At 47.5% G+C, this 26,588-nt stretch overlaps 1 protein-coding gene across 1 annotated transcript in view; it reads right to left on the reverse strand.

Moving 5' to 3' along the window:
* Nucleotides 1-663: 663 nt before the first annotated feature.
* Nucleotides 664-26,588, reverse strand: part of NAPB (NSF attachment protein beta) — a 34,709-nt gene continuing 8,784 nt past the window's right edge. The window contains exons 2-11 of the mRNA XM_069546512.1: nt 19,654-19,733; nt 15,680-15,796; nt 13,922-13,968; nt 13,753-13,830; nt 8,917-8,972; nt 8,463-8,547; nt 4,881-4,985; nt 4,139-4,207; nt 3,775-3,825; nt 664-2,887 (exon numbers count right to left, since the gene is read on the reverse strand). Of these exons, the coding sequence (XP_069402613.1) occupies nt 2,777-2,887; nt 3,775-3,825; nt 4,139-4,207; nt 4,881-4,985; nt 8,463-8,547; nt 8,917-8,972; nt 13,753-13,830; nt 13,922-13,968; nt 15,680-15,796; nt 19,654-19,733 (799 nt within the window). The 3' untranslated portion in view covers nt 664-2,776. The remainder of the gene's footprint in view (nt 2,888-3,774; nt 3,826-4,138; nt 4,208-4,880; nt 4,986-8,462; nt 8,548-8,916; nt 8,973-13,752; nt 13,831-13,921; nt 13,969-15,679; nt 15,797-19,653; nt 19,734-26,588) is intronic.

A 26,588-nucleotide genomic window follows, 5' to 3' on the forward strand; every position in this document is an offset into this window, starting at 1 on the left:
TAATACACCCTCCCCGATAGCCCCAGGGAAGAGAGGCCCAGGCCCGCCGCAGAAGCCCTGGGGGTTGACTCTGGGCATCTGAAACACATGGTGTCAGAGGAAACAAGAAACGCACACGCTGTGGTTACAGGGGCACTGTCACACACGGTCACGGCTGTGCAAGGACACTGCTTCCAAATCATTCAGTAAAAAAGAAGTTCACACAAGCTAGAAAAACGTTGCCACAAAAAGCAAAGCTTTCCCATAAGAAATTTTAACTCTTAACAATGAACTAAACATGACTTGCTAAAATATGAAGACTGTAACATAGTCATTATATTTTGTTCATAAATAACGATTTATAAATGCTGGAAGTCACCGCTATGAGTCACAGCACTGCCCACTCTGATGGAATGTTTCTAGGGAGGAAGCCTGGAGCTGTTCCTGGGATGTTTTTCTTCTCACTTTTATGTTCTAGTGGTCTGTTCTAGCCATTACAATTATTTTTTACTTTTTCATGTGAAATATTAAAAACAAAAGCATCTTAACTCAGGCACTGGTCCTAGTGTTCAACATACCAACTCTGATGTGATAAAAGTGAGGGTGGCTCAGGCGTGTCCCAACCCTTCAACCCCGTGGACGATACAGTCCATAGGATTCTCCAGGCCAGAATACTGCAGTAGGTGGCTGTCCTTTCTCCAGGGGATCTTCCCATCCCAGGGACTGAAAATGGTGCCAACAGTATTTCTCAAAACCACAGATCTTCAGACAGGGGTCTGTCAGGGGATCAGGATAAAAAGCTAATAAACAAACGTCATTTGGTTTTTCCTTTACGTGGTCAGACCACAAGTTTCCTTAACAAGTGGAAGCAGACTTTCCAGACCAGCGACAAAAGTACATGACTGGCAGGGAGGGTTACCGACCCCTGGGTAGGCAGGCCTGCAGCCGGCAGACACACGCTCATCTCACCCGTGTGCTTCTGACAGGCTGGGCACTGAATCACGTAGAGCAACAAAACCCCACTTCTCTAAGTGTTTTCTTCTTAAAAGGTTCTGATAGAAAGTGAAGAAGTACTAAGCAGGCTCTGTTCCAAAATGGACCATAACCAACAGCCAGCTTTCTTTTAAGGATCCCAGACCTTTGAAGGAAAGAAGGAATCCTCACTGGATACCAGGGTCCAAGGTCAGAGTACCCCATGTCTCCTGGTCCACTGCGACTGCCCTGTGCGCTGGGATAGAGCCACCACTGCCCCTCCTTTCCACCAGCCCAGGCCACATAGATGACTCCACAACTACAGCCACCGAATCCTCACAGCTGCCCACAGGGCTGCTCCACGATCAGGCCTCCGCTGGTCCTTCTCAGCCTCCTTTCTGCCACTTTCTCCTCCCTCCTAGTCGGACTTGTTCCCCATCCCCAAACCTTCCTCCCAGCTCAGCCCTCAACCTGGACCCACTCTCTATTTCTGCCCAACAGCACCTTTGAATCCCAGTTGCTGGCCATCCAAAAATTCAACACCTTTCAAATACCAGTTAACATCTGACAGGACATAGGAAATCCCATTTATCTGTCAACACTGCCATTACCTAGCAATAAATGCACATCAAACAAATCACTTAGAAGAGATTCAGGAAACAAGAGCACGTCTAAAGCACAAGGTTATTAGCACGTAACATCAAGGGCAGGGATTAAGTTCACAGGTCAATAGCACACATATATAAGTCAAAACAATAGGATAGAATTCAAATACACCAGATAATCCATCAGCTAAGGACAGGTCCCCTCAGAAGCTCACTGGGGCTCTTTCCTGATGGTGCAGTAAACTATACTGTACTCAGCCCACCAAGCCCATCGTGTCCAATTAACAGATAAAATGAATGGCAGACAATTAAAAATGAAAATGAGTAACATACAAGCTTCGACTGAGCTAACCTCCCGGCTCTGGTGAGGATGTACACAAGGGGGCACACGGGGTGCCCTCTCAAAGTGTGTGAACATGAAAGGAAAGGGATATGCCAGTTCAAACACCTTTCTGTGAAGGTGAAGCAAGGGTCCTGCCCCAACTAGAAGTGGACACTCCCTCCAGGAAAGGAAGACACCTGTCTCTCCTAGATCTCACGCACAGTGCCCTTATGAGCTCAGGTTCACCTCCACACGGCCACACACATGAGCAGGCTGTGTCAGGAAGCTCCCTCATCCCCACTGCAAGCAGCCAGCAGGCCTGGCTGACCTGAATTCTCACGTGCACATCAGCTACAGAACAATACACAAGAGCAGGGAAACGGGTCACTGGCACCATCAAAAGAATCACGAGATAACAAAAAGGATAAATAATTCTAATGAGGAAAGTCATAAATGCATTCCGAACAACCATCCTACACTAAACAAACACGTTTAGAGAATCCACCAAGGTGCAGGTTCACAGAGAACATGCAAAGCATCTATTACAACAACTGGGTTGGGTACCAAGTCCAGGGAAAGGGACATAAAAACGTGGCAAAATGAAACACAAGCTCTGCACATACTGAAATACCAAGGAGGAAGATTCTGGAGCAGTTCTTGGAAAACTCTGGGGACTCTGACAAGCGGGAGGCAGCCCGTCACACACTCACAATACGCATAAGAGCGGCCCACCCGCCCACAGCACGGTGACACACGCGGCGGCTTAAACACACACACACACACATCGTCAGGCTCATGTGCAACGAAATGAAGCCGTTGAATGGGCATCCCACAATGATCACTGGCCCTAACGCAAAATGAACAAGGACTCGGCGGCATGCCGCAGGGACACTGTGCCTCACTTGAGGTCTCCGTCCCCCTCCCCGTCCCCCTGGATGGATTTCTTGATGCGCAGCAGCATGGTCGTGAGCCACTGGTCCAGGCGGGAGATGGAGTCAAACTCCTTCACCTGGTGAAGGGAAGAGAAGCAGAAAATGGTCCATAGAAACACAGTCAAACACAGAATTACACCATACTAACTCTAAAATCATTCATTCTAGTTTACAATTTTCTTCATTAAGAGCTTTTTACATTGCTCTTATGCTAACATGCTGTGGCAAAAATCCACAGCAGCCTTTGTAACTGGACAAAGAGCACGTTTAACATGACAAAGGACGTAAGACTTTGTATAAGGACAAAGGGATGTGGAAAATTAATGTGGCTCCAGTCTCCAATGAACACAAAACACAGTTGCAGAGAGAGACCAAAAGGAAAAATTCCTTCAACTCACTTCCATGAGTCATTAAAGAATGGACTTTCACAGGGTGAAAATGGTTTTGTAGCAAAAGTTAAAGGGGGAAACTCGCCCTCCCACCATGGCTTCAAAGCCAGGTTGAATGAATTACTGAAGGGCACTAAGAAATTCACTTTGATTCTAAACGTAAGATGGAAAAATATGGGAAAACAGGAAATTGGTGAATGTAAAAAAATTTTTTTCCATTTTATGCCAAGAATATAACAAACTCTCACTGCTTTATTTTTATGTTTTAAATTTAACTGATTTAACTGATATTACTTCACACTTATTTATGGATCAGATTATTTTCCATAGAAAATAGCCAAATAAATCATAACTGTATGTGATATATATTTGCCTTGCAGCTAAAGTCAGCAGAGCTCATAGACTGTCTTAATTTTGAAGGTTGGTGGAATCTAAAAACATTTCTTTTGGAAAACAACACAGATATAGCACAATAATGTCCAAATAGATGTTTAGCATTTACACAATGAAAAAGAGAAGTTGTATCTACAATGTAAACTTTCAGAGAACACACTAAATCCCAAAGGGGAACTTACTGCTTCTGTGTAAGCTTCACTGTTCTGTTCTTCATGAGCTTCTAGAAGTTTCTGGGAATATAAATACAGAAAAATTATCTTGGTTGGCTAAAAAGTTCCATCTATGAGTGAATACTTTAAACAGAGAAACAGCCTTCATACTACACTAACTGATGCTGCCAAATGACTTACAAAAATGGGGAAGTTTTCCAATACAAGAGGCACCCAGGTCAGGGATCCAGGCTTGTGCTAACATTTCTGATCCGCCCAATTCAGAGCATGGTGTGCACCCGGCCCTAACGGCATCTGAGGCCTAGCGTGCGAGAGCAGGACTCACGGCTTCACAGGGTTAAAATGTTGCTAGATTCCAATCCCACTTACTCACTTTCAGTAATTTGCATTCTCTAGAGTCAGTGAATGCTGGAAACATTTCCTCGTATTTCTCAAGAGCAAGCTGAGGAAGAAAACGACTTGTTAACATCTGAGTCACTGAACCAGAAAATGAAGCTTTGACATTCTATTAACATCAAAACAATTTATTTACATCCTGTTTAACTGTTACACTCAACATCAAAAGCAACCTGTACTGATCAAATCTACTTATTTTTAATTTCAACTTCAGTTAAAAATAAACTTCTAAACCAGTTTTTCTGAAAGAGGCTGCTGTGGAGAAGACCACACGAGACAGATGTCATCGTCAAACCTCCCAGGGCAGGGGTCTGCTCTCGTGCACTGGACGGATGCTGTGCCCAGACGCCAGGGCCCAGACGCCAGGGCCCAAACCCCAACCCTGTCCTCGCCTCTGCCTCCAGCCTTCACTCTGCTTTTCACTTCTCACTCCAACTCCACTTCTGAGTTTTAAAAAAGACATGATTCTACTTTTCCTGTCTCCCCTCAGCCCCCTGATTTCTTTAAACCAAACTACTGAACGAGGTGTGGCCCCTGGGTTGCTTTAAGAGCCTTGACAGCTGGGATTCCAGGGGCCGCAGGACAGCCAGGATGGGGTCAGGGATTCATCCCTGTCTTGTTTTTCATGGATACAGCGCAGTTTTGCTCTGGCTGACAGCTGAGCACCCGCGTTCAGGATGAATGAAGCACATCAGAAGCTGTGCCTCAGGGCGCCTCACCTTGGCGTTCAGCTCATCCACTATGAAGTGGCAGAGGGCAGCTTTAAAGAAGTAATCCTTTGCACTGTACTTCAACAGAGGGTTATCCATGGTGTTGGCCCCAATCTAGGCAAGAAAGTGGGATCAGAGTGAAAAGGTCGGCTCTCCTACAAAAAGCACGCTGACCCTCACCTGCTCTTTAGCAAGTGCTCTCTCTGCGTCTTATGTTAGAGAAGCTATGAAATCCATTCTTTTAATCCAAAGTCATGTACCAGAAATGTTACTAGACAGGAAACAGTATTTGAGACATAAAGTGCTGAACCTGTTAAAAGCGACTCAGAATTCCATTTCCAGGAGGATGGAATAGACTCGCTGTCTTCTGTCCTCCCACTAAGTACAACTAAAAGCCTTGATCCTTTTATAGAAAATTAACATCAGGAGACTAAAACGCAGAGCGAGGAGCAGACCAGCATGGGGCACAGGGCAAACGGCAGGGAGTTGCCTGCTTTTTCTTGCATAAACCCCTGACTTGGAACAGAAAAAGCCAACAACCCATAAATGCCAGTGGGTGAGGCAAAGAAAAAAAATAAGAGTGAGGGAACAGACGGACGTCTGCTTTCTCCAGCCAGAGGACCAGGACAGGAGCAGTGCACAAGACAGGGAAGGCTCAGATGACACCTGCTCTGGCCCACCCCACCCACAGCAGCAAATGCCAGAGAGAGATGGGACGCCTGTCCTCCTGGGACTGGCCAGAGAGCTCAACTCTCCTGCCAAGGGAGCCAACTAGAAGCCAGCCTGTGGCCCCACCACAGAGGCCTTTGAAGCCCATGTGGGGTTTGCACCATTTCTCCTAGAGGGAATGAGGCATCCTCGCCTCCCAGCACACCTGGCTTTACCATCACCTGCTAAGAACCAGGAGGCCAGGTGGAGAGCCTGGTCCTATACCTCCACCTGGCAGGAACAAGTCATACCCCTTCAGTGTCAAAGAAGACCAGCTGAGAGAGGAAGTTTAAACAAGACCCTGTCCTATAACAAAATGTGAAAATACCCAGTTTTCAAGTAAAACTGACTTGCAATACCAAGAAAAGGGAACAACTCAGGTTGAATGAAAAAAAGGGTAACTAATAAACAATAGTTCTCACATAGAAGAGATGTTAGAATTATCTAATAGATGTTAAAGGAATCCTCCTAAAATGTTTCCACTGGCCATTACAAAAGTGCTTGGGACCAGAGGGAAAACCAAAGCATCAGTAAAGAAAGAAAAAAAATTTTCAGCAAAAAGCCCTAAAAGATACAAAGAAGAAATGAGCAGAAACTTCAGAACTGAAATACATAATAGCTGACATAAAAAATGGATGGGTTCAACAGCAGAACCCATGGAAGAGAGGGAGGACTCAGAGAACTGATGGCAGAACATTAGAAATTACTCGGTCTGAGCAGTAGAGGGAAGACAGACTGAGAAAAGAGGAGCAGAGCACTGGGATGTGTGTGACGATAAAGCAAGGCCTGGCATCTGGGCCGTCTGAGTCCCAGAGGGGAGAGAAGGGAGTGGCTAAAAATCACTTGAAAATATAGTAGCTGAAAATTTCCTAAATTTGCCAAGAAACGTAAACCTACAGATTCCAGGAGTTTAGTGACTCCAAACAAAATCACAACAAAAACACCCTTGCTAAGCCATACAAACTTCTGAAAATTGAAGACAAAGGAAAACATTTTGAAAGTGACAGAGAGAAACGCCACCACACCTACAGGGAAAACAGCCTGGATGACAGTAAACCTCTCATCAGAAACTAAGCCAGCCATAAGGGCACATTTCTTAAGTGCTGAAAAAGAGCTGTCAACCCAGAATTGTATGCCCAGGGAAAACTGTATACCCAGCTTCAGGAATGAAGGGGAAATCAAAACATTCACAGGCGAAGAGACACCAGAAGAATGTGTCACAAGCAGACCTCCCCTAAAAGAATGGCAAACGTTGCCCTCAAGTAGAGCAAAATGCGGGAAGAGATCCTGAAACATCACGAAGAGAGAACACAGTAAGCAAGATATGGGAAAATACGATGGGCCTTTCCTCCCCTCCTCAGTTTTGTAAATTAAATTGGGTGACTGAGGTAAAAATTGTAATAGTGACTGATGTGTTTCTAAAAGTGTGTAGAGGAAATACTAAAGACAATTATATATTGAATGGGGGAGGATAAAGGAACAGAAAGTAAGTAAGGTTTCTGTATTTCATTGGAACTGAAAAAAATGACATCATTACCCTGTGATACAGTATGTAAATGTAACACCTAGAGCAAAACACTACAAAGGCTATTTAGAGAGAGATACTCAAAAATACTTTAGATAATCAAGCAACCCCCTCTAAGGCAGGAAAAAAGAAACAGCAAAACAAAAACCAGATAAACAGAAAACAAAAAAAATAAAATGGCTGACTTCAATTGTAATATGTCAATAATTACATTAAATGTGAATGGTCCAAATACACCAATTAAAAGAAACTGGCAGAGTAGACTTAAAAACAAGACCTAACTCTACACTGTCTACAACAAACTCACTTCAACTGTAACAACACAGGCAGAGTGAAAGAAAAAAGAATGCATAAAGATATGTCATATACACATTAATCAAAAGAAAGCAGGAGAGGCTATATTTAGTATCAAAGACTTCAGAGCAAAGAGAATTACCAGAGACAGAAGGGGGCATTATATGATAAAAGGGCCAAAGCAGCAAGACACAGCAACCCTAAATAAGCATGCGACAAACAGAGCTGCAGAACAGCATGAAGCAAAGACTGACGGAAATGCAAGCTAGACAAATCCACAGTGACAGAGACTGCAGCACTCCACTCTTAACAACAGAAACAGAAAATCGGCAAGTATACAGAGGAACCCAACACCATCAACCACGAGCAGCTTATCAACATCTGTAGAACACGTCACCCAGCAACAGCAGCACCACAGAACATAAAACAAACTTACAAGGACTGAAACCACAGACTGCACTTTCCAGCCACAACAGGATCAAACTAGAAACCAAAAACAAAGATAACAGGGACATCTCCAAACACTTGGAAACTAAACAAGACACTTATTAAAAAACCCAGGGAAATCAATAATTTATTGCTATTATAAAAATAAATAAAGATAAAACAATGTCACAGAATCGTGACAGACAAAGCAGCACTTCGAGGGAAACTGACGGCACTAAAAATGCCCACACAGCAAAGAGGAAAATCCGCAAGTTAAGCTTCCACCATCAATGCCCTACAAGAGAAGAGCAGAATAAACCCAAAGAAAGTAGAGGACAGAAGTCAAGATAACAGAAGGAATCGATGAAAATAGAAAAACAGTACAGAAAACCACTGAATTCTACCAAATATCTAAAGAATTAACACCAATCCTCTACAAACTCTTCTAAAAAATAGAAGAGGAGAGGACTCTTCCTAACTCATTGTGAGGCCAGTATGACCTTGCTACCAAAGACATCACAAGAGGAAATTAAAGATCAACAGCCCGTGTGAACACATGATGCAGAATCCTGAACAAAACACCAGCACGTGAACTCTAGCGGGCCTTCTGCTCAAAGCTGCGCAGACAGCAGCCTCACCTGCTCGAAGATCTCGATGGCCTTCTGGTACTGCTCCAACTGGGCGGCATATGCAGCCACTTTCAGCAAACATTTGTTAGCCGAGCTGAAACCAAGAACCAGGGCAGGGTAACAGTCCCAGGGAAAAATGACAAGACACCTCAACGCACCTTCACCAGGTCCAGTGCAAGAGACCCCAGAGAAAAAGCAGAGGTTTGCCTTTCATCACACATCACAAAACTGTCAGACCCTTTCATCACATGTCACACAACTGTCAGAACCTTTCATCACATGTCACACAACTGTCAGAACCTTTCATCAAACATCACAAATCAGAACCTTTCATCACATGACACAAATCTATCAGACCCTTTCATCACATGTCATAAATCTATCAGAAACTTTCCTCACACATCACAAAACTATCAGAACCTTTCATCACATATCACAAAATTGTAAGAAAAACAATACTTGCCTGTTGGATTCCTCCCCCTTGTAATAATCGGCTGATTGCTCGTAATGGGCGATAGCCTGAAAACACACGTTTTATTCAAACTACTTGTTTGAAGAGTTGCATTTACATTTGCACAGGTATTTTTTTCCTATAAAAACCCTTTTCAACAGCACAACTTTCATAATCCGGCTTGCTTTATTTTGGGAACACAAAAAAGCATGTGCTTCCAGAAACCTGGTGGCAGGTGGCTTGCCATCCACCAGACTCTCTTCTTCCTGACCCCCGACCCAGACAAATGCCCACCACCCCATTTCCCCAGGTCTGTGACAGTCAGGGGCAGCCACGTGACCCATCCTCTCCAAGGGGATGTCAACAGACATGCTGTGGCCCACCTCCAGGCGTGGTCCATACAGTTGACTCTGTAGCCTGCTCCAGGCCTGTCCCCTTCCTATGAGCTGAAGGCAATGACCACGTCTAGTGACGCTGGAAGCCATAAGCTGAAGATGGCAGCCTTTCTGTCAGCCCGGTTCCCAAGTGGTGTCCCCACCACTGCCAAACCCTAAGTGGTGACAGAGTTGAGCTATTCCACTCAGCTCTATGGCTTGCTGCAGCAGCATAGACATTCCTACGAGACCTAGGGATCCTGTAGAATCAGGGTGTTGCCTTCCATCTAGATGGGGGTGCTGTGAACTGTCAGGTGGAGAGGAAACAGGCTGCAGTCTGGAGAGCTAGAAGCCCTGGTCATGCTGTGGCATAAGACACAGTGAAATAAAGCACCCGATGACTCCAAGCAGAACCCGTGCTGCTGGAGCAGGAATTCTAAGGGAAGAGACAGACAACAGCGCCTGGTTTTCAGCAAGGCTTTGTAAGAGAGAACTCTGGAAAGATCAGCTAGTTTGTAGGCAATTATACGAGGACAGAACCTCATAAGATTGAAAAGGCCAACGTCTTCTATACCCCAACTGGCAAGAGTAGTCAGATTGCGTTTTCAGTAGGGGTGGGCCAAGCGGGTCTGTAGCAGCCTTCATGACACACACAATGGCTTCGTGAGCCATTCCATCCGTTGCCCCATGGCTCTCCCACAGCAGCACAGAGGCCGCCACCAAGGACACAGACGTGAACGGGCAGGACTGTGCCTGGAGACCTGACTGTGGATGGTGGAATTTCAACCCCACACACTTTATGTGCCATGCAATATTCTTCCCACCAGTGATCACAAAATGTAAGGACTGTCCTTAGTTTGTGGGCGTAAAACAGGCAGTAGATGTGCACACTTCTGCCTTAAACATCCAGTTCACCCAAGGAGTAGAGAGGAGGCAAGGCCTGACATGGACTCAGGCCAGCAGTGTCTGCAGGGCAGTCCCAAGGATCTGAGAGGGGGCCGTGGGGATGCAGGGGAACCCCATCAGAAGAGCCCTCAGGCTGGGGTCACTGGGAACCCCACAGAACTGACTGCAGGGCCTTGGGCCCTCTCCCGTGGGCGGAATGACCAGGGAGCAAAGCCACCTCTGGAGCCACGTCAGCCTCTACTGGACTGCAGGGCACTGGAGCCCATTTGTGAAGCAGACACTTCTGTGTGGAGTCACGACACGTGGGGTCTACGGGTCAGCCATGCAGCCCTCCCTCACTAACACACTCCCATACAAGTTTTCTGAGTATAACTGATAATAGCAGAAAAACTGGGAACAATTTAAGTGATTTAATATAATGGGCTACTGTGCTAAGATAAGAATAATGACAGGAAGTTTCAATAAGAAAAGTTCTTTATGAAATAGCATATTTAAAAACAGCCATAAAAAACATATACCTGAAAGAAGCACCTGGCATCGACTCCTTTGGAGCAGGGGCAGAGCCATGGCACACACACTGCCAGGGACTTCCCTCCCCACCACCCTGTGAACACTGAGGGTGAAGACCCAGTGCGGTGCCCGTCACAGTCAGTGCCCAGCAAACAGGTGCTGAGCGGACAAAGGCAGCTGTACTGCACAGGCGTCCTGCTCACAATACCACCAGGTTTTCCGTGAATTTCTAACTAGTCAAACATCGTCTCTGAATTGTCCGCATCCTCTAAAGTACTTGGCACTCCTTCCCACTGTAATGATGGGATAAGTATGGGAAACAAGACCAAGTCACCGTGCAGGGAACCAGGCTGTGTGCCCGCACTCCAAGGAGGCAGCAAACTACTCACCTTTCTGCTCTCACCACCTAAAATCTGAGGAGCGGGGCTGGCCTGGAACAATGGGACTGCTGTTCTGGAGGGTGTGCCTGTGTGTTCAGTGGCTTCAGCCATGTCTGACTCTTTGCAACCCCATCGACTGTAGCCCACCAAGCACTTCTGTCCATGGAATTCCCCAGGCAAGAATACTGGAATGGGTTGCCATGCCCTTCTCCAGGGGATCTTCCCGACTCAGGGATTGAACCTGCATCTCTTGCGTCTCCTACATTGGCAGGATTCTTTACCACTAGTACCACCTGAGAAGCCCTCAAGGATGATAATAAATATCAACTATCAAGAACACACAGCGTATGTAACAATAAATCCAGACAAAATTATTACCCTCTAATTTGGATAAAGCGACCACTATACTCCTCCCTGGGGAGCCTGATAAGCCACAGCATGCTGGAGAGCACTGGGCCCTGAAGGCAGAGACGGGGCTCCAGGACTGCAGTCCCCACCAGGGCCTTACAGACAACACAGTGGCTGAGAGTCAAGCTCTAGAGCCCACTGTGTAGGTGAAACAGCCTTCAGATGGATCATTCTTCTAGACCCTACACCCTGAGAAGCCTACCCTACCCTACAGACACTTACTCTATGCTAACACAGACAAGAGAAAACCCCGTTCTCCAGGGACCTGAACCAGGGCTCCTCTGGGCCACTGATGATCACAGACTGTTACCACACTAATGTTTTACTTGAAGTCAAAGAAGAAATAAAGTTTACAGAACTTCACATGCCCCTGTTCGCCAGCTAAAATCCGAGTGAACCAGGGACACACTGTGGCCACATTAACAGGGAAGAAACTCACTCATGAAATGAATCAGACACAAGGTGCCTTAGTGTAACTGATTTTTCAAACAAATGTCATGTGCCATCAACCCAATCTGGAGAGTCCCACCAGGGAGGTGAGGACAAGGATGTTTTCTAGATACAGGAGCCCAAAGGAGAGGTGAGCTGCTCCACGTGCCTTCACCCCACACTGTTGACACCCCTGACCCTGACACCCCCCACCCCGTCAGGGCCCGTGAGCAACCGGCAGAGCAGCAGCAGCACTAGGAGAGACATGACGGGCTACAGAAACTCCCGCAACAAACTGTCAACACTGTTAAACAAAAAGAAAACCAGGAATTCACCACAGATCATTTTAGCCAACCTGAATCTCACAGAGACACATGTGGTGAAGAGGCTGCCTGAGACCTCGCCCTTCAGACCGAAAACTGAATGCTGAGGTCAGGAGAGGACACAGCAGCCTCGGCTGGCTGGACACTCTGCCCATCAGCACTCACCCTTCTCAGGACAGCTCAGACTCAGTAAAGACCAAGCCCGCTCCAGACACCCTGACCAGACAAGCATCTCGGCCCCGCGACCCCTGCTCTGCCATCAACTCTGCAGACTCAGAGTCGCAAAGACAGGCTCAGAGCCAGGGTTCACCACCTGCTCCTGGGTCAGCGAAAACCTCCCCAGGAGACACGGCACACAGCCCTGATGTGGTCAAGGTCTGAGGGTGGCCTCAGAAGAGCAGGGCACAGCAGACAGGGATGGCCCAGAGACCGTCCATGACACAAGCCAGTGAGTTCTGGGCTGCCTGACCACCAGGGACATCCCTGTGAAGTCAGAGTGGGAAGCTGCCTGTCCCACGGCAGTCCTGAGGGGCCACCCCACCGGGGATCCCATCTGCTCTGGTGGGGAAGGCACCCTCGGCTCACTCAGCAGAGCCAGGGTCTCAGACACACTGGTATACCAGAGGCAGGCTCGGGCTGGTGTGGGGCACCCACTGCAATGGGGGGAGAGAGCGAGACAGGGGTGGTGAGCGGGCCATCAGAGTGCCTGTAAGGGGGCCCCGAGGTGGGGGGCGATGGGTGTGTCCTGGAGAGGGCAGAAGTCCCAGTTTTCATGAGGCCACTGGGACAGTTCCTATCACAGTATCAAACAGGCAAAGCTCTGTAGAACTGGCGTGTGGTAGAAGAGCTCAGAGCAGAGGGAACAGCAGCCACAGGCCCTGAGGCAGAAGACGCCTGACACACGAGAGGCTCTGGAGAGGTCAGGTGGCCACCACACGAGGAACAGGGGAGAGGTGCTGGGGGAGGGGGCGGGCCCCGAGGCTGTGAGTAGTGGAGGGACCACCTGACCACTGCTGACGCGGATGGGCTGCTGCCAGACACAGAGCACTGCAGGCCGTGAAGCTGTGTGAGCGCCGAGGACCGCTGGAGCGAGGGCAGGGAGGGGATGAGAGCCCAGCCCCCCGAGAAGGGGAGGAAGCAGCCACGGGCAGGGGTGAGAGCACCAGGCAGCACCATGCCCACTGGCCAAGGGAGAGGTGAGACAGGAAGCGAGGAGGGTGACAACAGTCCAGGGGGGACGCAGGCATGGGATGAGGGTGATCTCTGAGCTCAGCATCCACCACCAACAGAACCAGCCATTCCTCCCTGAGGCGTGCCTGCTGCCCACAGTGCTTGGTTTTACATAAATGCGGTCCCAAATCTGAGCAAAGGCAGCCTGGGGCCCTGGCAAGGGGTTGCCTTCCTGCCACCACCCGAGGTCCCCAGGGGACCTCACCTGCGCGTGCTTCCCTCTGCCCTCGCATCCCCACCGCAGGGGCGCCTGGGGTCCCCGCCCACCAGCTCCCCCCATCTGCGCACCTTCTCAATGTCCACCAGCTCTGTCTCGTAGATCTCTGCGATGGTGATGTGGTGCTTGGCCGCAATCGTGAACCTTCCCTGGGGAGGAAACAGAGTGGTCACATCCCGGTTAACTGTGAGCCGTCTCGAGGGCTCCACCCCACAGCCGCTCAAGCAAGGCAGGTCTTACCATGTCTGTGTAAATGTCGATGGCTGCATTTAAGCAGTTGATAGCCTCTGAAGCGAAGGCATTCAAGGGAAACAATGAAAAATCCATTCAGTCAGAGGGTTTGCTAAGCCTGTCTTCCTGGGGGCTTCTAGACCGCTAAGGGGGCCCCGCTGGGGCGAATGGGAGGCAGGGTGGTTGGTAAGAAGCAAACACACGTCTGCACACGCCCGGCCCCTCCACGAGCCAGTACACAGCGGCTGCAGCATCAGAGAGGAGGGCAGGGTGGGGAGGGGAGGCTGGCTCAGGGACGCCTACTCTGACCCTGAGGACCTCACGGGGAAGTCTGCATCAAGAAGACAGGACAATGGAGCCAAAGCCAGCATCAACACCCGTGCATCTATCCACTAAAACCTGAGGGCAGCTCCTTCCTCACTGACATCATGTGTATGCAGTGATTTTGGAAGACAATTACTTTTTGTACAGGTCCTAACTTTTGGTGTACTAACAAATATCAACAGGAAGAAAAAGTCTAATAAAAGAGACAGCTCATGAATAACACCGATTTCCCAGAACAGTGAACCTCATAGAGCAGAGGCATTTACAACTCGGGCACACAGGGCCAATGAGCGCCCACCTCACAGGGCAGAGACGTTTACAACGCGGGCACACAGCTGGCAGCGCCCAGGGCACCGCTTCTGCTCTGGAGAGGCAGCAAAGCAAAAAGACCCAGTGGAAGAATCAGGAAAGTAAATAGATTAGTGACAATGAAAGCGATTTCCCCCTAACCTGTGTAAGAAATATGGATAGTTGTGCCTTTAAAAATACAGGAAAATTGAAGAGCTATCCACAAAATCCCACTCAATCCCCCAGCTAGGAATCTGATGCCCTTTTCCTCTGTTTTCTGGACCTATTTCCATGAGCACACGCTTTTTGTGAATCTGAGATTTCGGCTCCCAGTGGTCCTTCAGTTGCCGTGCAGACGTCCCAGGTCACAGGGCATCCCGAACGTCAGGGCTTGAGTGCCTGCACCATGCGGGCGTGGCACTAAATGCTGATGTGCAAGGACTCTACTGTGCACGCGGGCTGTGCCCAGTTTTCCCCTTTGGAAATAAGCTACGGCTAATCCTTATACCACAGCCCTTATTTCAGTGTGAGATTGTCAGTAAACTCGGGATTTCTGTGTTAAATGGGCTGCTGAAACAGGAGGGCGATCCCACAACCACAGGGCATGTGTGGAGCGAGGTCAGGCCTTCAACTGCAGAGTGTACGCTTCTCCACCTCAAAAACAAAGGACATCTGAAAAACTTCACCACTTCAAATACCCAAGATCATTCTTTCCTCAAAACCAACACTTGGAAAAATGCTTTTTAAAACAGTCAGATAGTACTTGCTTTGGCAGCACACATACTAAAAAAGTCAGATGAATGCTGTGTGTATAAACTGTTCGTAATTATTGGATTTTACGACCTCCCGTTCACTGCATCTCCACATAAACTATTCAGAAGTAAGGGAACGAACCTTTGTTTCCCTTAGTGGGCAAGGTACACACTCATGAAATTAACATTAGAAGACTTAGATAAAGTTAATTTCCAAAAAACTGTCCACAATGCAGCATAGATGGTGTTTCAGAAGACGGTACTGACAACAGGATAAATTTAACAGATTTCTCCACAGAAACTTCAGATGATCAGGGTTAAAAATCTCTAAATCTCCACAGTTGGGGAGTGCGTCTCCCTCCAGCAGCAGAACTCGTGGGAGGTCTGGGGGTGCGAGGCTCACCTTGGGGGTCCGCCTTCTTGTAGGCGTTCCCGGCGTCCACAAAGCTGGTGGCTGAGTCGTGTTTGCTCTGCAGCTGCATGTGGAGCTTGGCGGCTTGACAGAATGCATTTCCTGCAGCTGAAGACGACACATGAGTGAGTCAACACAGGAGCAGCCACCCCCGGGGCAGCCCCACTCCAGCCCACGCCTGGGGAAGGCCCCGTCCTGACAGTGGCACACGTGCATGTGACCCGGTCACTGCCGGTGGCCACAAAGATGCCTGGGACCCAATGGGCCAGCAACAAGCGCTGCTCTCAGCCTCAGGCCTCCGTCCACACTGACTGCGCACTTAGCACTCAGCTCCGTCCCCAGTGCAGGCCCCACACTGATGGGCGTCTCTGAGGAGGCATGAGGCTGGGAGGATCCATTTCTACTGATTCGGCCGGCATAGCCGGAGAAATGGCAACACAAGCAGCAGCAGCATCACAAGCCCCCAGATCAGACCACCCCGCTTCAAGTCTTGCTCTGCACAGGACAAGAGGACTTCCGGGCACTTCTGAAGATATGGACCCACCAGTGTAGCCTGGGCCCTGGCAGTCTGAGCCAACGCTGGCCCAAGATTGGAGGGGGGACTGGAGAAGCCTGCCCACCAGGCCTTGACCCCTACCTTTGTGGATCATGAACCTGGCAGCCCAGAGGAGGGTCCAAGCTGCTGCCAAGTGGTGGGCAGGTACCTAGGACCTCCGGGTAGCTGGAAACTTCCCACCACAGCTCAGGAATGCAACAGCCCAAGAGCAGCTCTGATGAGCTGGGTCTCAGAAGTGTGTAGCATCACTCAGACCTCCTAGGCAAAGTGCTCAGGACAGTGTGGCCCCAGAAACACATTCACGTGCTGGCCATTTCCATAACTACATGTATATCTGCCCTCAGAGCACACCTGTGCTTTGCCAGGTTGAAATGTCATCATTTATTTTACAACTTAATTCTCCTCCTCCCACCAGTAATTTCATTTTTTGACAGTTTATCTATGCTGGCCATCCCAGAACCAATGGTGTTCCATCCCTTCCTGGCTGGGGGTAACAGCACAGCACGCAGGCTCTCCTGGGCTGGCTCCACTTCCCCGGACAGTATTGAAAGCACTGCTTTGACAATTTCACGCTCCCACCTTCCAAAACAAGCTGCTGACTCACCTTTTCAATCTGAGCACTCAGTCCAAACACCACTAACCTCTGTCTCTACCAATGTGGAAGTATCTTTAAAGGAGCATATTATTAAAATAAAGTTACACACATTCTCAGACCCAGTTTCCTCAACTGTAAACATCTAATTCCTGCCAGGACGACCTCTCAAGAGCAGAGTAGCAGACAAATCAGACAAATTCTTTTATCCTCATAAAATAACTTCTAAAACTATAAAGAGATGAGATGCAGTGGTATCATGATCACTACCACCACAACATGGAAACAATTTCAAAGAACCTAATTTTCTTTCAGTTTATTATTTCCTTTTTTAACCACTTCTAAAATTGAGGTATAGTAGATTCACAATGTTGTGTTAGTTTGATGTACAGCAAACGGTTTCAGTTGTGTGTGTGTGTGTATTCATTTTCAGACTCTTTTCCTTTATAGGCTATTATAAAATACCTAGTTTAGTTTCTTGTGACATACGGTAGGTCCTTGTTGTTTATTTTATAAACTGTGGTATCTGTTAGTCCCAAATTCAAGGAACCTAATACTCTGTAAAATACACTGAGCACCTGTCTACTGTGCTGCACATATGGGTCCAGGCCCTGCAGGCAGGGCAGAGAGAAAGCTTCCAGAAACACGCTGGTCATCCAAGGTTTATGTTCCAGGGAGGGATAGCACATACTAAAAGCACAGACAAAACAAATGGACTTCACTTATTTTTGCTAGATGGTGGTAAGGGCATCAGGGAAGAGGGGAAGGGGCTTCCCAGGAGAGTGGACCGCCAGGGATGGCCAGGAGAGACCTCACTAAGAGGATGATGACATTTGTAGAAGGGCCTGGAGGAAAATAGGGACCAGCCACACCCTACGGTGGGGAAGACAGTGTCAGAGGACAGCACAGGCAGAGAGTCAGAGGAGGGAGCCGGGGAAGAAGTGGGCAGGTAGGAGAAGCGTCCAGAGTGAGGAGAGGATGGGAGACCAGCTAGACTCTGAAGGCCACCTTGAAGGATTATAGCTCTGCCCTGAGATTACATGACCTGACTAGAGATTTAACAGGGCTACTTTGGTTTCTTCATTAAAACAAACAGGTAAAGTCAAGAGGCAGAGAGATGTCAGCCCAGGCAAGAGATCACAAGGGTAGGGGTGAGGGTATACATATATCCCCTTCAGTTACATAAACAGTAACACTCCTCTGAAAGGAACTTTCAAAGGTTAGAACATCTGGTCCCCAGATAAACAAAGGAAAAGGTCTTTTTAGATAAGATCACTTTTTACATATTATTACTGGATCTGATCCTGGTTTTTCCAACAGTCATGTATGGATGTGAAAGTTGGACCATGGACCATAAAGGTGACTGAGCCCTGAAGAACAGATGCTTTTGAACTGTGGTGTTGGAGAAGACTATTGAGAGTCCCTTGGACAGCAAGGAGATCCAACCATTCCATCCTAAAGGAAATCAACCCTGAATACTCACTGGAAAGACCGATGCTGAACCTGAAGCTTGAATACTTTGGCCACCTGAAGCGAAGAGCCGACTCATTAGGAAAGACACTGATGCTGGGAAAGATTGAGGACAGGAGGAGAAGGGGACAACAGAGGATGAGATGGCTGGATGGCATCACCGACTCAATGGACATGAGTTCAAGCAACCTCCAGGAGATGGGGAAGGACAGGGAAGCCTGGTGTGCTGTAGTCCGTGGGGTCACAAGAAGTTAAGACACGACTGAGTGACTGAACAACAATGCTAACAGGACCCGAACCAAAAAAAAGAGGTGACCACTAATCCTCTTTTCTCCTCTCTTTTAAAATACATTATAATTCAGGGGCAAAGGCACTTTGAAAACAGAACATATCTTTCTTATCTAAATGTTTTAAAAAGAATTTTACAGCCAGACAGGATCTTTCAGGGCCATCTAAGCCAACAGCATCTACTTCATGGAACTGACTTGGAAGCGTCCGCCTTAGAAACAAGTGGAGAGGCTGCACACCTTAGGTTCACGTGACTCGGCGTGGCTCGGACACCTCGGTCAAGATAGGAGAGCCCTTGGGGAAACAAACGTGCTTTGGGAGGGAAAGGTCCCCCACCTCAGGTCATCTGCAGGCTCAACGAGGCCAGAGACCCACATCTTGCCTGGTCAAAAGCCATGTCCACCTTCACTACAGAAAAACCCCTTCATGTAACCTCTTTTTTTTTCCAGGGGTAGAGGAAAGATTCTGCTTCTTGAATCAGTGTTGGAAAAGAGCCACCCCTTCTCGAAAAGAATTCTGATTTCATTTTGTGTACCTTCCCTGCATAAAAGTATTATGTTAGAAAATGAGGAGTCTCTCGGGGTTTAGAAGTAACACTCCCACTGCCTCATTTCTCAGGGGACCACAATCAGTTATCAGGGTAAGGTAGGTTAGAAAGTCTCCACCAAGGTTTAGGCAAAGAAAAGCAGGCATTTCTATTTATCTGACATCTTTTTCAGTAACTTTTACTTCAACTTTCATTCCTTGTACTAAATTTATTTAAGCACATGAGTAAACAGCAAAGGTTACCCTTCTTAACTCCAAGTAATAGTAAGTCTTTTTAATCACCACATGCCCACTGTAGTAAGTGTTTTGCAGACACTAAAGCAGACACGCCTTTATGCCTAAACTTCAATCAGTATTTCAAGCTTTGCTCCCTTGGATCAACAGCCCCTCTCCCCCACCCCACCCACACAGCCAGCAGTTTTTCTAAGGGGAAGGCGGAGAGTCATGTCCTTCTTCAAAGTGATTTTAAAGTTATTTGCCTGGAAAGCAAACAAACAACACCTTCGTACATACCACTCCAGTTCTTGGCCATCTTGAACATGTTCGCAGCTCTGGTATACATTTCACAAGCCTCTTCTATTCTTGTGTTTCCTCTGAGAAAAATGTAAAGATGAGGTTAAGTTTTACAGTAACAACCATCCATGTCCCTAAATATCCCTCAAGTAATGGACATCTACCAAGCACTTACGACTTGCCAGACCAGTGCTAGAGAACCTTGCCAGCAGCTCGGACGGGACACTCTGATCACCCCTGCTGCCCCAGGTGAGGAAACTGAGGTCTAAGAGAGTAAACGCCACCCTGCGAGGATGCCAGAGCACTGAGACGCAAATACCGCTGTGGCAGGACCCAGGGCCTACACCCTCAAGAGCGTCCTTTCCATGCATGTGAACAGAAGTTTTACTTGTCCCGAGGAATGAGAAGTATATTTTTCAAAGGAGACTGAATTTTGAAGGATAAAGACATGTTGATGCTTTTAACATCCAAGAGCACTGTTTGTGTTCAGACTTAAAAACAAAACCCGACGCAGGAGCAGCAATGCACCAGGCTGCTCAAGGGCTGCAATGCCTGGTGTGAAAGGGGCCGGGGGTCCAGCCCCCACGCTGTGGAAATGCACTCTACAACATCCTGTGGGGGAACCTCATCGCTTTCAGTTTCCACTGCACCAAGCTGAGGCCTCTACACCCACTGCTCCTCTGTCTCGTGTGTCTACTCTATAAACAAGAAAGAATGAGAGAGAACCAGAACAAGATGGGCTCAGCACAACACACATCACACGCCAAGGGGAACTCCCAGCAGGAAATGGATGGAAGGACTAAGCAAGGGCGAGGCCAAGGCTGACTGCAGTCCGGAGGGGGGACAGCCATGAAGCTTGCAGAGGGCAGGCACGGATCACGTGTGACTCTACCTGGGGCAATCACCACCGAGCGTCTGACTCCAGACTAGTACTTTAATTTCTTTGGGTCTCCAATCTTGCATGTGTAAACTAAGAGTAATACACAGTCTATCAGTTCAGTTCAGTTCAGTCGCTCAGTCGTGTCTGACTCTTTGCAACCCCATGAATCACAGCACGCCAGGCCTCCCTGTCCATCACCAACTCCTGGAGTTCACTCAAATTCACGTCCATCGAGTCCATGATGCCATCCAGCCATCTCATCCTCGGTTGTCCCCTTCTCCTCCTGCCCTCAATCCCTCCCAGCGTCAAAGTCTTCTCCAATGAGTCAACTCTTCGCATGAGGTGGCCAAAGTACTGGAGTTTCAGCTTTAGCATCATTCCTTCCAAAGAAATCCCAGGCTTGATCTCCTTCAGAATGGACTGGTTGGATCTCCTTGCAGTCCAAGGGACTCTCAAGAGTCTTCTCCAACACCACAGTTCAAAAGCATCAATTCTTTGGCGCTCAGCCTTCTTCACAGTCCAACTCTCACATCCATACATGACCACAGGAAAAACCATAGCCTTGACTAGACGGATCTTGGCAAAGTAATGTCTCTGCTTTTGAATATGCTACCTAGGTTGGTCATAACTTTCCTTCCAAGGAGTAAGCGTCTTTTAATTTCATGGCTCCAATCACCATCTGCAGTGATTTTGGAGCCCCCAAAAATAAAGTCTGACACTGTTTCTCCATCTATTTCCCATGAAGTGATGAGACCGGATGCCATGATCTTCGTTTTCTGAATGTTGAGCTTTAAGTCAACTTTTCTGGGTTATTATGAAGATCAGAAGAAATAATCCATGTGGAGTTGTCACTGCAGGGCTGGACCCAGAGTCGGTCAGGATGATCACTGTAACTAGATTCGTGTACTGAAGGCATACAAACTCTGGACTATTTGTATACCTCATAAGTGATCTGTATCTAGAATATATAAAGAACCCTTACAACTCCATAACAAAAAGACTAATGATTCAAGTAAAAAAAGATCTGAATAGACACTTCTCCAAAGCTTAAAAAAGACATAGCCAATAAGCCCTTGAAAAGATACTCAACATCATTAAACATCAGAGAAATGCAAATCAAAAGCACAAATAAGACAGCACTTTACTCCCACCAGGCTGGTTAGAATCAAAAGAGAGGACTAAGAAATGATAGGGAGGATGCAGGAAACTGGCGCTCTCGTTTACTGCCAGCACAAGTGGCAAACGGTATAAAAAGCTACCCTGGGTAGGTCTGGCAGCTGCGCAAAAGGTTACACATAGTTGCTGCATGACCCCAAATTCTGCACCAAGGCACATACCTAAGAGAGATGAAGACATCGGTCCACTCAAAAATTTGTACACAAATGTTAACAGAAGCATAGCTCATGATAGACAAAAGCAGACACAACCCAAATGTCCATCAACTGACAAATGATAAATGAAGGTGGTATACACACAGTGGAGCAGATCAGACAATAAAAAGGAATGATGTACGGAAGGACGCACTGATTGTGCTACAAAGCAGATGACCTTCACGACATCATGTGGAGTGAAGGGCCAGTCACGGGGGAGCCCACCATGTACTGGAAAGGGCTGCAGCAGGCTGGTTCTAGAGCTGGGAGTGCTGGAGAGAAATGGAGGGGGTGGGCAGAGCTTCTTTCTGGGGTGATGAAAACGTGCTAAAACCACTTGCTGTGCTAACCGCATCGTTTCGCGAATATGCTTAAAAACTACTCAACTGGACACTCTGGACGGGTGAATAGTACGGCATGTAAATTACACCTCAATAAAGCCGTCTCCCTCTCCTCTAAAAAAACCCCCTTCGGGTGGGTATGTCACCCAGCCAGGGACAGGACGGCAGCAAACCACACCAACAATCAAGCGGCAGAAGGAGCAGGCGTCATGCTCCTTATTCTTCACTTCAAAGCTACATTTTTAAAAAGCTACTTATTGTGATGGACATTCCTAACTCAAGAAAGCTTTCAATCTTAGCCACAGCTCCTTGGAGCTAACAAAGGGCTTGCCACTGTCTGTGTCTTATTTTTCTAAAGTGTACCAGGAATCTTGAACTGTAATTACAGTGCAATCATTCTTATTAAAGGTTTCCAAATAAAACTAGCTTAATTAAAATGTACTTTATCCTATTATTTTCAGAAGCAGGTTCAGCTAAGAGTAATAGAACGCCTACAGCACGCTGTCTTATGCTGCACGTTTCCATGTGCTTTATGCCACCTTCAGTATTACAACGACCACAAAAGATGACATCTCCATGTTGTCGTCCAGTCACGAAGTCATGTCTGACTTTTTGTGACCCTATGGACTGAAGAATGCAGTCTCCATATTACAGAAGGGAAAACACTGTACCTGGAGATCAACGGCTTGTCATCCAGCCAAGGTCAGTGGTGGAGCAGACACCTGATATCAGGTTCAGCGATCTTTACAAAACTAATGAGTGAACTCTGTGAGACTCAAGACCCTCACCTCTCACTTAACAGAATCACCAGAAAAATGCTGACGTTAACAGCACCAGAGAACTCACTTGTCATAAACAGACACAACTTAAAGAATTCATGAAAAAATTGTCACCCTGCTTATTTAACTTACATACAGAGTACATCCTGAGAAATGCTGGGCTGGAAGAAGCACAAGCTAGAATCAAGATTGCCGGGAGAAATATCAATAACTTTAGATATACAGATGACATCACCCTTATGGCAGAAAGCGAAGAAGAACTAAAGAGCCTCCTGATGAAAGTGAAAGCGGAGAGTGAAAAAGTTGGCTTAAAGCTCAACATTCAGAAAACTAAGATCATGGCATCTGGCCCCATCACTTCATGGCAAATAAATGGGGAAACAGTGAGAGACTTTATTTTTTTGGGCTCCATGCAGCCATGAGATTAAAAGACGCTTACTCCTTGGAAGGAAAGTTATGACCAACCTAGATAACATATTAAAAAGCCAACTTTGCCAACAAAGGTCCGTCTAGCCAAGGCAATGGTTTTTCCAGTGATCATGTCTGGATGTGAGAGTTGGACTGTGAAGAAAGCTGAGCACCGAAGTATTGATGCTTTTGAACTATGGTGTTGCAGAAGACTCTTGAGAGTCCCTTGGACTGCAAGGAGATCCAATCAGTCCATTCTGAAGGAGATCAGTCCTGGGTGTTCATTGGAAGGAATGATGCTAAAGCTGAAACTCCAATACTTTGGCCACCTGATGTGAACAGCTGACTCATTTGAAAAGACCCTGATGCTGGGAAAGATTGAGGGCAGGAGGAGAAGGGGACGACCGAGGATGAGATGGTTGGATGGCATCACTGACACAATGGATATGAGTTTGGGTAAGCTCTGGGAGTTGGTATTGGACAGGGAGGCCTGGCGTGCTGCAGCTCATGGGGTCGCAAACAGTCAAACATGACTGAGTGATTAAACTGAACTTGAACTAAAAAAATTTACTTTTAAGTCACTCCAAATGCCTACTGTGTTCTATACCTGTGAAAATTGATTTTTGTGAGTTTTAAAGAAAAACAGTTTTGACTGACTCTTATCCACAGCCCTTAGAACTGAGGTAGAAGATTCATGAAAACAGAAACAAGTTTCAGTGAGGAGTCTACACTATAAGTGATACAGTACAGCACGTGGGGGGCTTCCTGGGTGGCTCAGTGGTAAAGAATCCGTCTGCCAGTGCAAGAGACCCAGAAGATTCGGGTTCGATCTCTGGGTCAGGAAGATGGTCTGGAGAAGAAAATAGCAACCCACTCCAGTATTCTTGCCTGGGAAATCCCATGGACAAAGAAGCCTAGCGGGGCTATAGTTCATAAGGTCGCAGAAGAGTGGGACACGACTTAGCAACTAAACAACAACAGCACATGGCACTAACCTGCCAGAAAACACGAAGAAAATAACGTTCTTACCAAGGAGGTCAAAATGCTGAGAAAAGAATATTTAACTGCAGGCTGGAAAAATCTGATTGCCTGACACCCCTACCCCAGGTTCCGCAGAGGAGATGAGGTGAGAGCGGCACACGCCCCCCCAACCCCGGCCCCCATCGTCCAGGAGCCCAGAACAGCAGAGCTGGGTCCAAGCCCCTGACTCTCCTCCCTGCCCCTTCCTGTTTAGGAGGGAAAAACTCAGCCTGGGAAAATCATACCCTATTCGTCCAGAGAGCTCAGATGACATCTACAAGCAAAAGACTATTAACCCCTCACTCATCCAAAATCTTGCATTTTCCTCATGATGAGTGAAAGCTATCTGGAAGCCCCAGGAAACTGTAACTGAGCACATGGGCGGTGAGGGTGGGGAGACACCAAGGCAAGAGCCGTGGGCACCAACAGCTCACGGTGCCTGTAACTGCTTGACTCAAATCCTTTGCTTTTTCACAAACCAGTAACAAGAGGTGTGGCTGCAAGGAGGTAGGCTTTGGAGTCGGACTGCCGACAAACATGCGAGTATCCATCAGCTCCCGACCCTTTGCCCCAGATCCACAGCACTCCCAGAGCAGCCGGCAGAAGCCGAGCAGGGGTTCAGCCTCGACCACCATGTGCTCTGCCTTGGACCCTGCGATTCCATCTTCTGAGAAAGTCTCACTTTATTTCTATTTAACAAAAAAAGAATCAGATTCTAGAATGCAGGAAACAATCTGAGACGTTTAAGACGTGTCTGACCAAAGTATTTGCATTTAAGCATAACTTCTTGAAATAAAGTTACAAGAACAGGTACAGCACATAAAGCTGATGGGACTTTTATCTGGTAATAGCTCCAGACGAGGGGTCAAGCATGACAAGGGGTCACGTCTCCTGTAGAGGGGAGATATGTATAGACTGGATCTTTTAATAAAACAAACCGAGATACTTAAACATTACAAGGAAGCTAAGAATAGGAATTACTGGATAAACTCAGAAATGACTCACACACAACGTGACTTGTCAAGAGAAACTTTTATATTTAATTTCAGTCTTCATAAAACTTTAATTTTTTTAAACAGAATTTAATCATTGAGACCTGAGATTCCTATAGGACAATTGTAGCTGCCTAAATACAAAAACACGTCCTTGTATCTTCTGGAACCACACAGATCAACAAGGAGTGGATGTAACCAACTGATTGGATCCACTCAATGAATTGGAGACCATTGAGTCAAAAGTCAACAAGATTTCATTTAAGAAAGCTGGGGCAGTAAAAACCCTGAACCAGCAGAGCTAGGGGCTTCCCAGGTGGTGCTAGTGGTAGAGAACACCCTGCTGATGCAGGAGACACAAGAGACACAGGTTCGATCCCTGGGTCAGGAAGATCCCTTGGAGGAGGGCACGGCAACCCACTCCAGTACTGTTGCCTGAAAAATCTCATGGACAGAGGAGCCTGGCAGGCGACAGTCCATAGGGTCGCTCAGAATCAGACACAACTAAAGGGACTTAGCATGCACACAACAGAGGTAGGGAGACAGCCCCTGCTAGCAATCAGGAGGGGACACCTGGACACAAGAGGGGGTGCAGCAGGGTCCCACAAGCGCAGTTCACAGGCAGCAACACCCCTTCAGAGAGGGGCTGCAGTGTGGGATCCAGGAGGCAAGTATGAGACCTGGAGGGCATGGGGGCCTGGAAGGGGGGCCTGGCTAGAGTGTCAGGCTCCAGAAGATGTGCTTCTAGGGGAGGGAAGGAGAGAGGAGGCTTGGCAGTTAGTGAAAGAAAGCAGAGCTGGAAATAAACTCAGGGTTTTGGGAAACAGGGGAGGCAGAGCTGGAGTGGCAGCAAGCCCCAACCCAGCCCCCAAATTCTAGGCATCAAGGAAACCACACCAATGTATGGACAGAAGGTGCTGTGAAGGTAACATGAATTTAAGAAAAAGAACACTCCCAGTGTTGGCCCTTCCCCAGGTGAGTGGTCTGCAGTGACCCTCTCTCATGACAGGCCTCGCAAGGGCACCATCTGAGCTCGCAGTCAGGCATGTGCTCCTTGACACACTCACAATCACTCTGGACCAGACACCCACTCTGCCTTCACGTTCAATACTGTATTCAATGAATTATATGAGACAGTCAACCCT

The sequence above is a fragment of the Ovis canadensis genome, chromosome 13 (genome assembly GCF_042477335.2).
Source record: "Ovis canadensis isolate MfBH-ARS-UI-01 breed Bighorn chromosome 13, ARS-UI_OviCan_v2, whole genome shotgun sequence".
Lineage (NCBI taxonomy): Eukaryota > Metazoa > Chordata > Mammalia > Artiodactyla > Bovidae > Ovis > Ovis canadensis.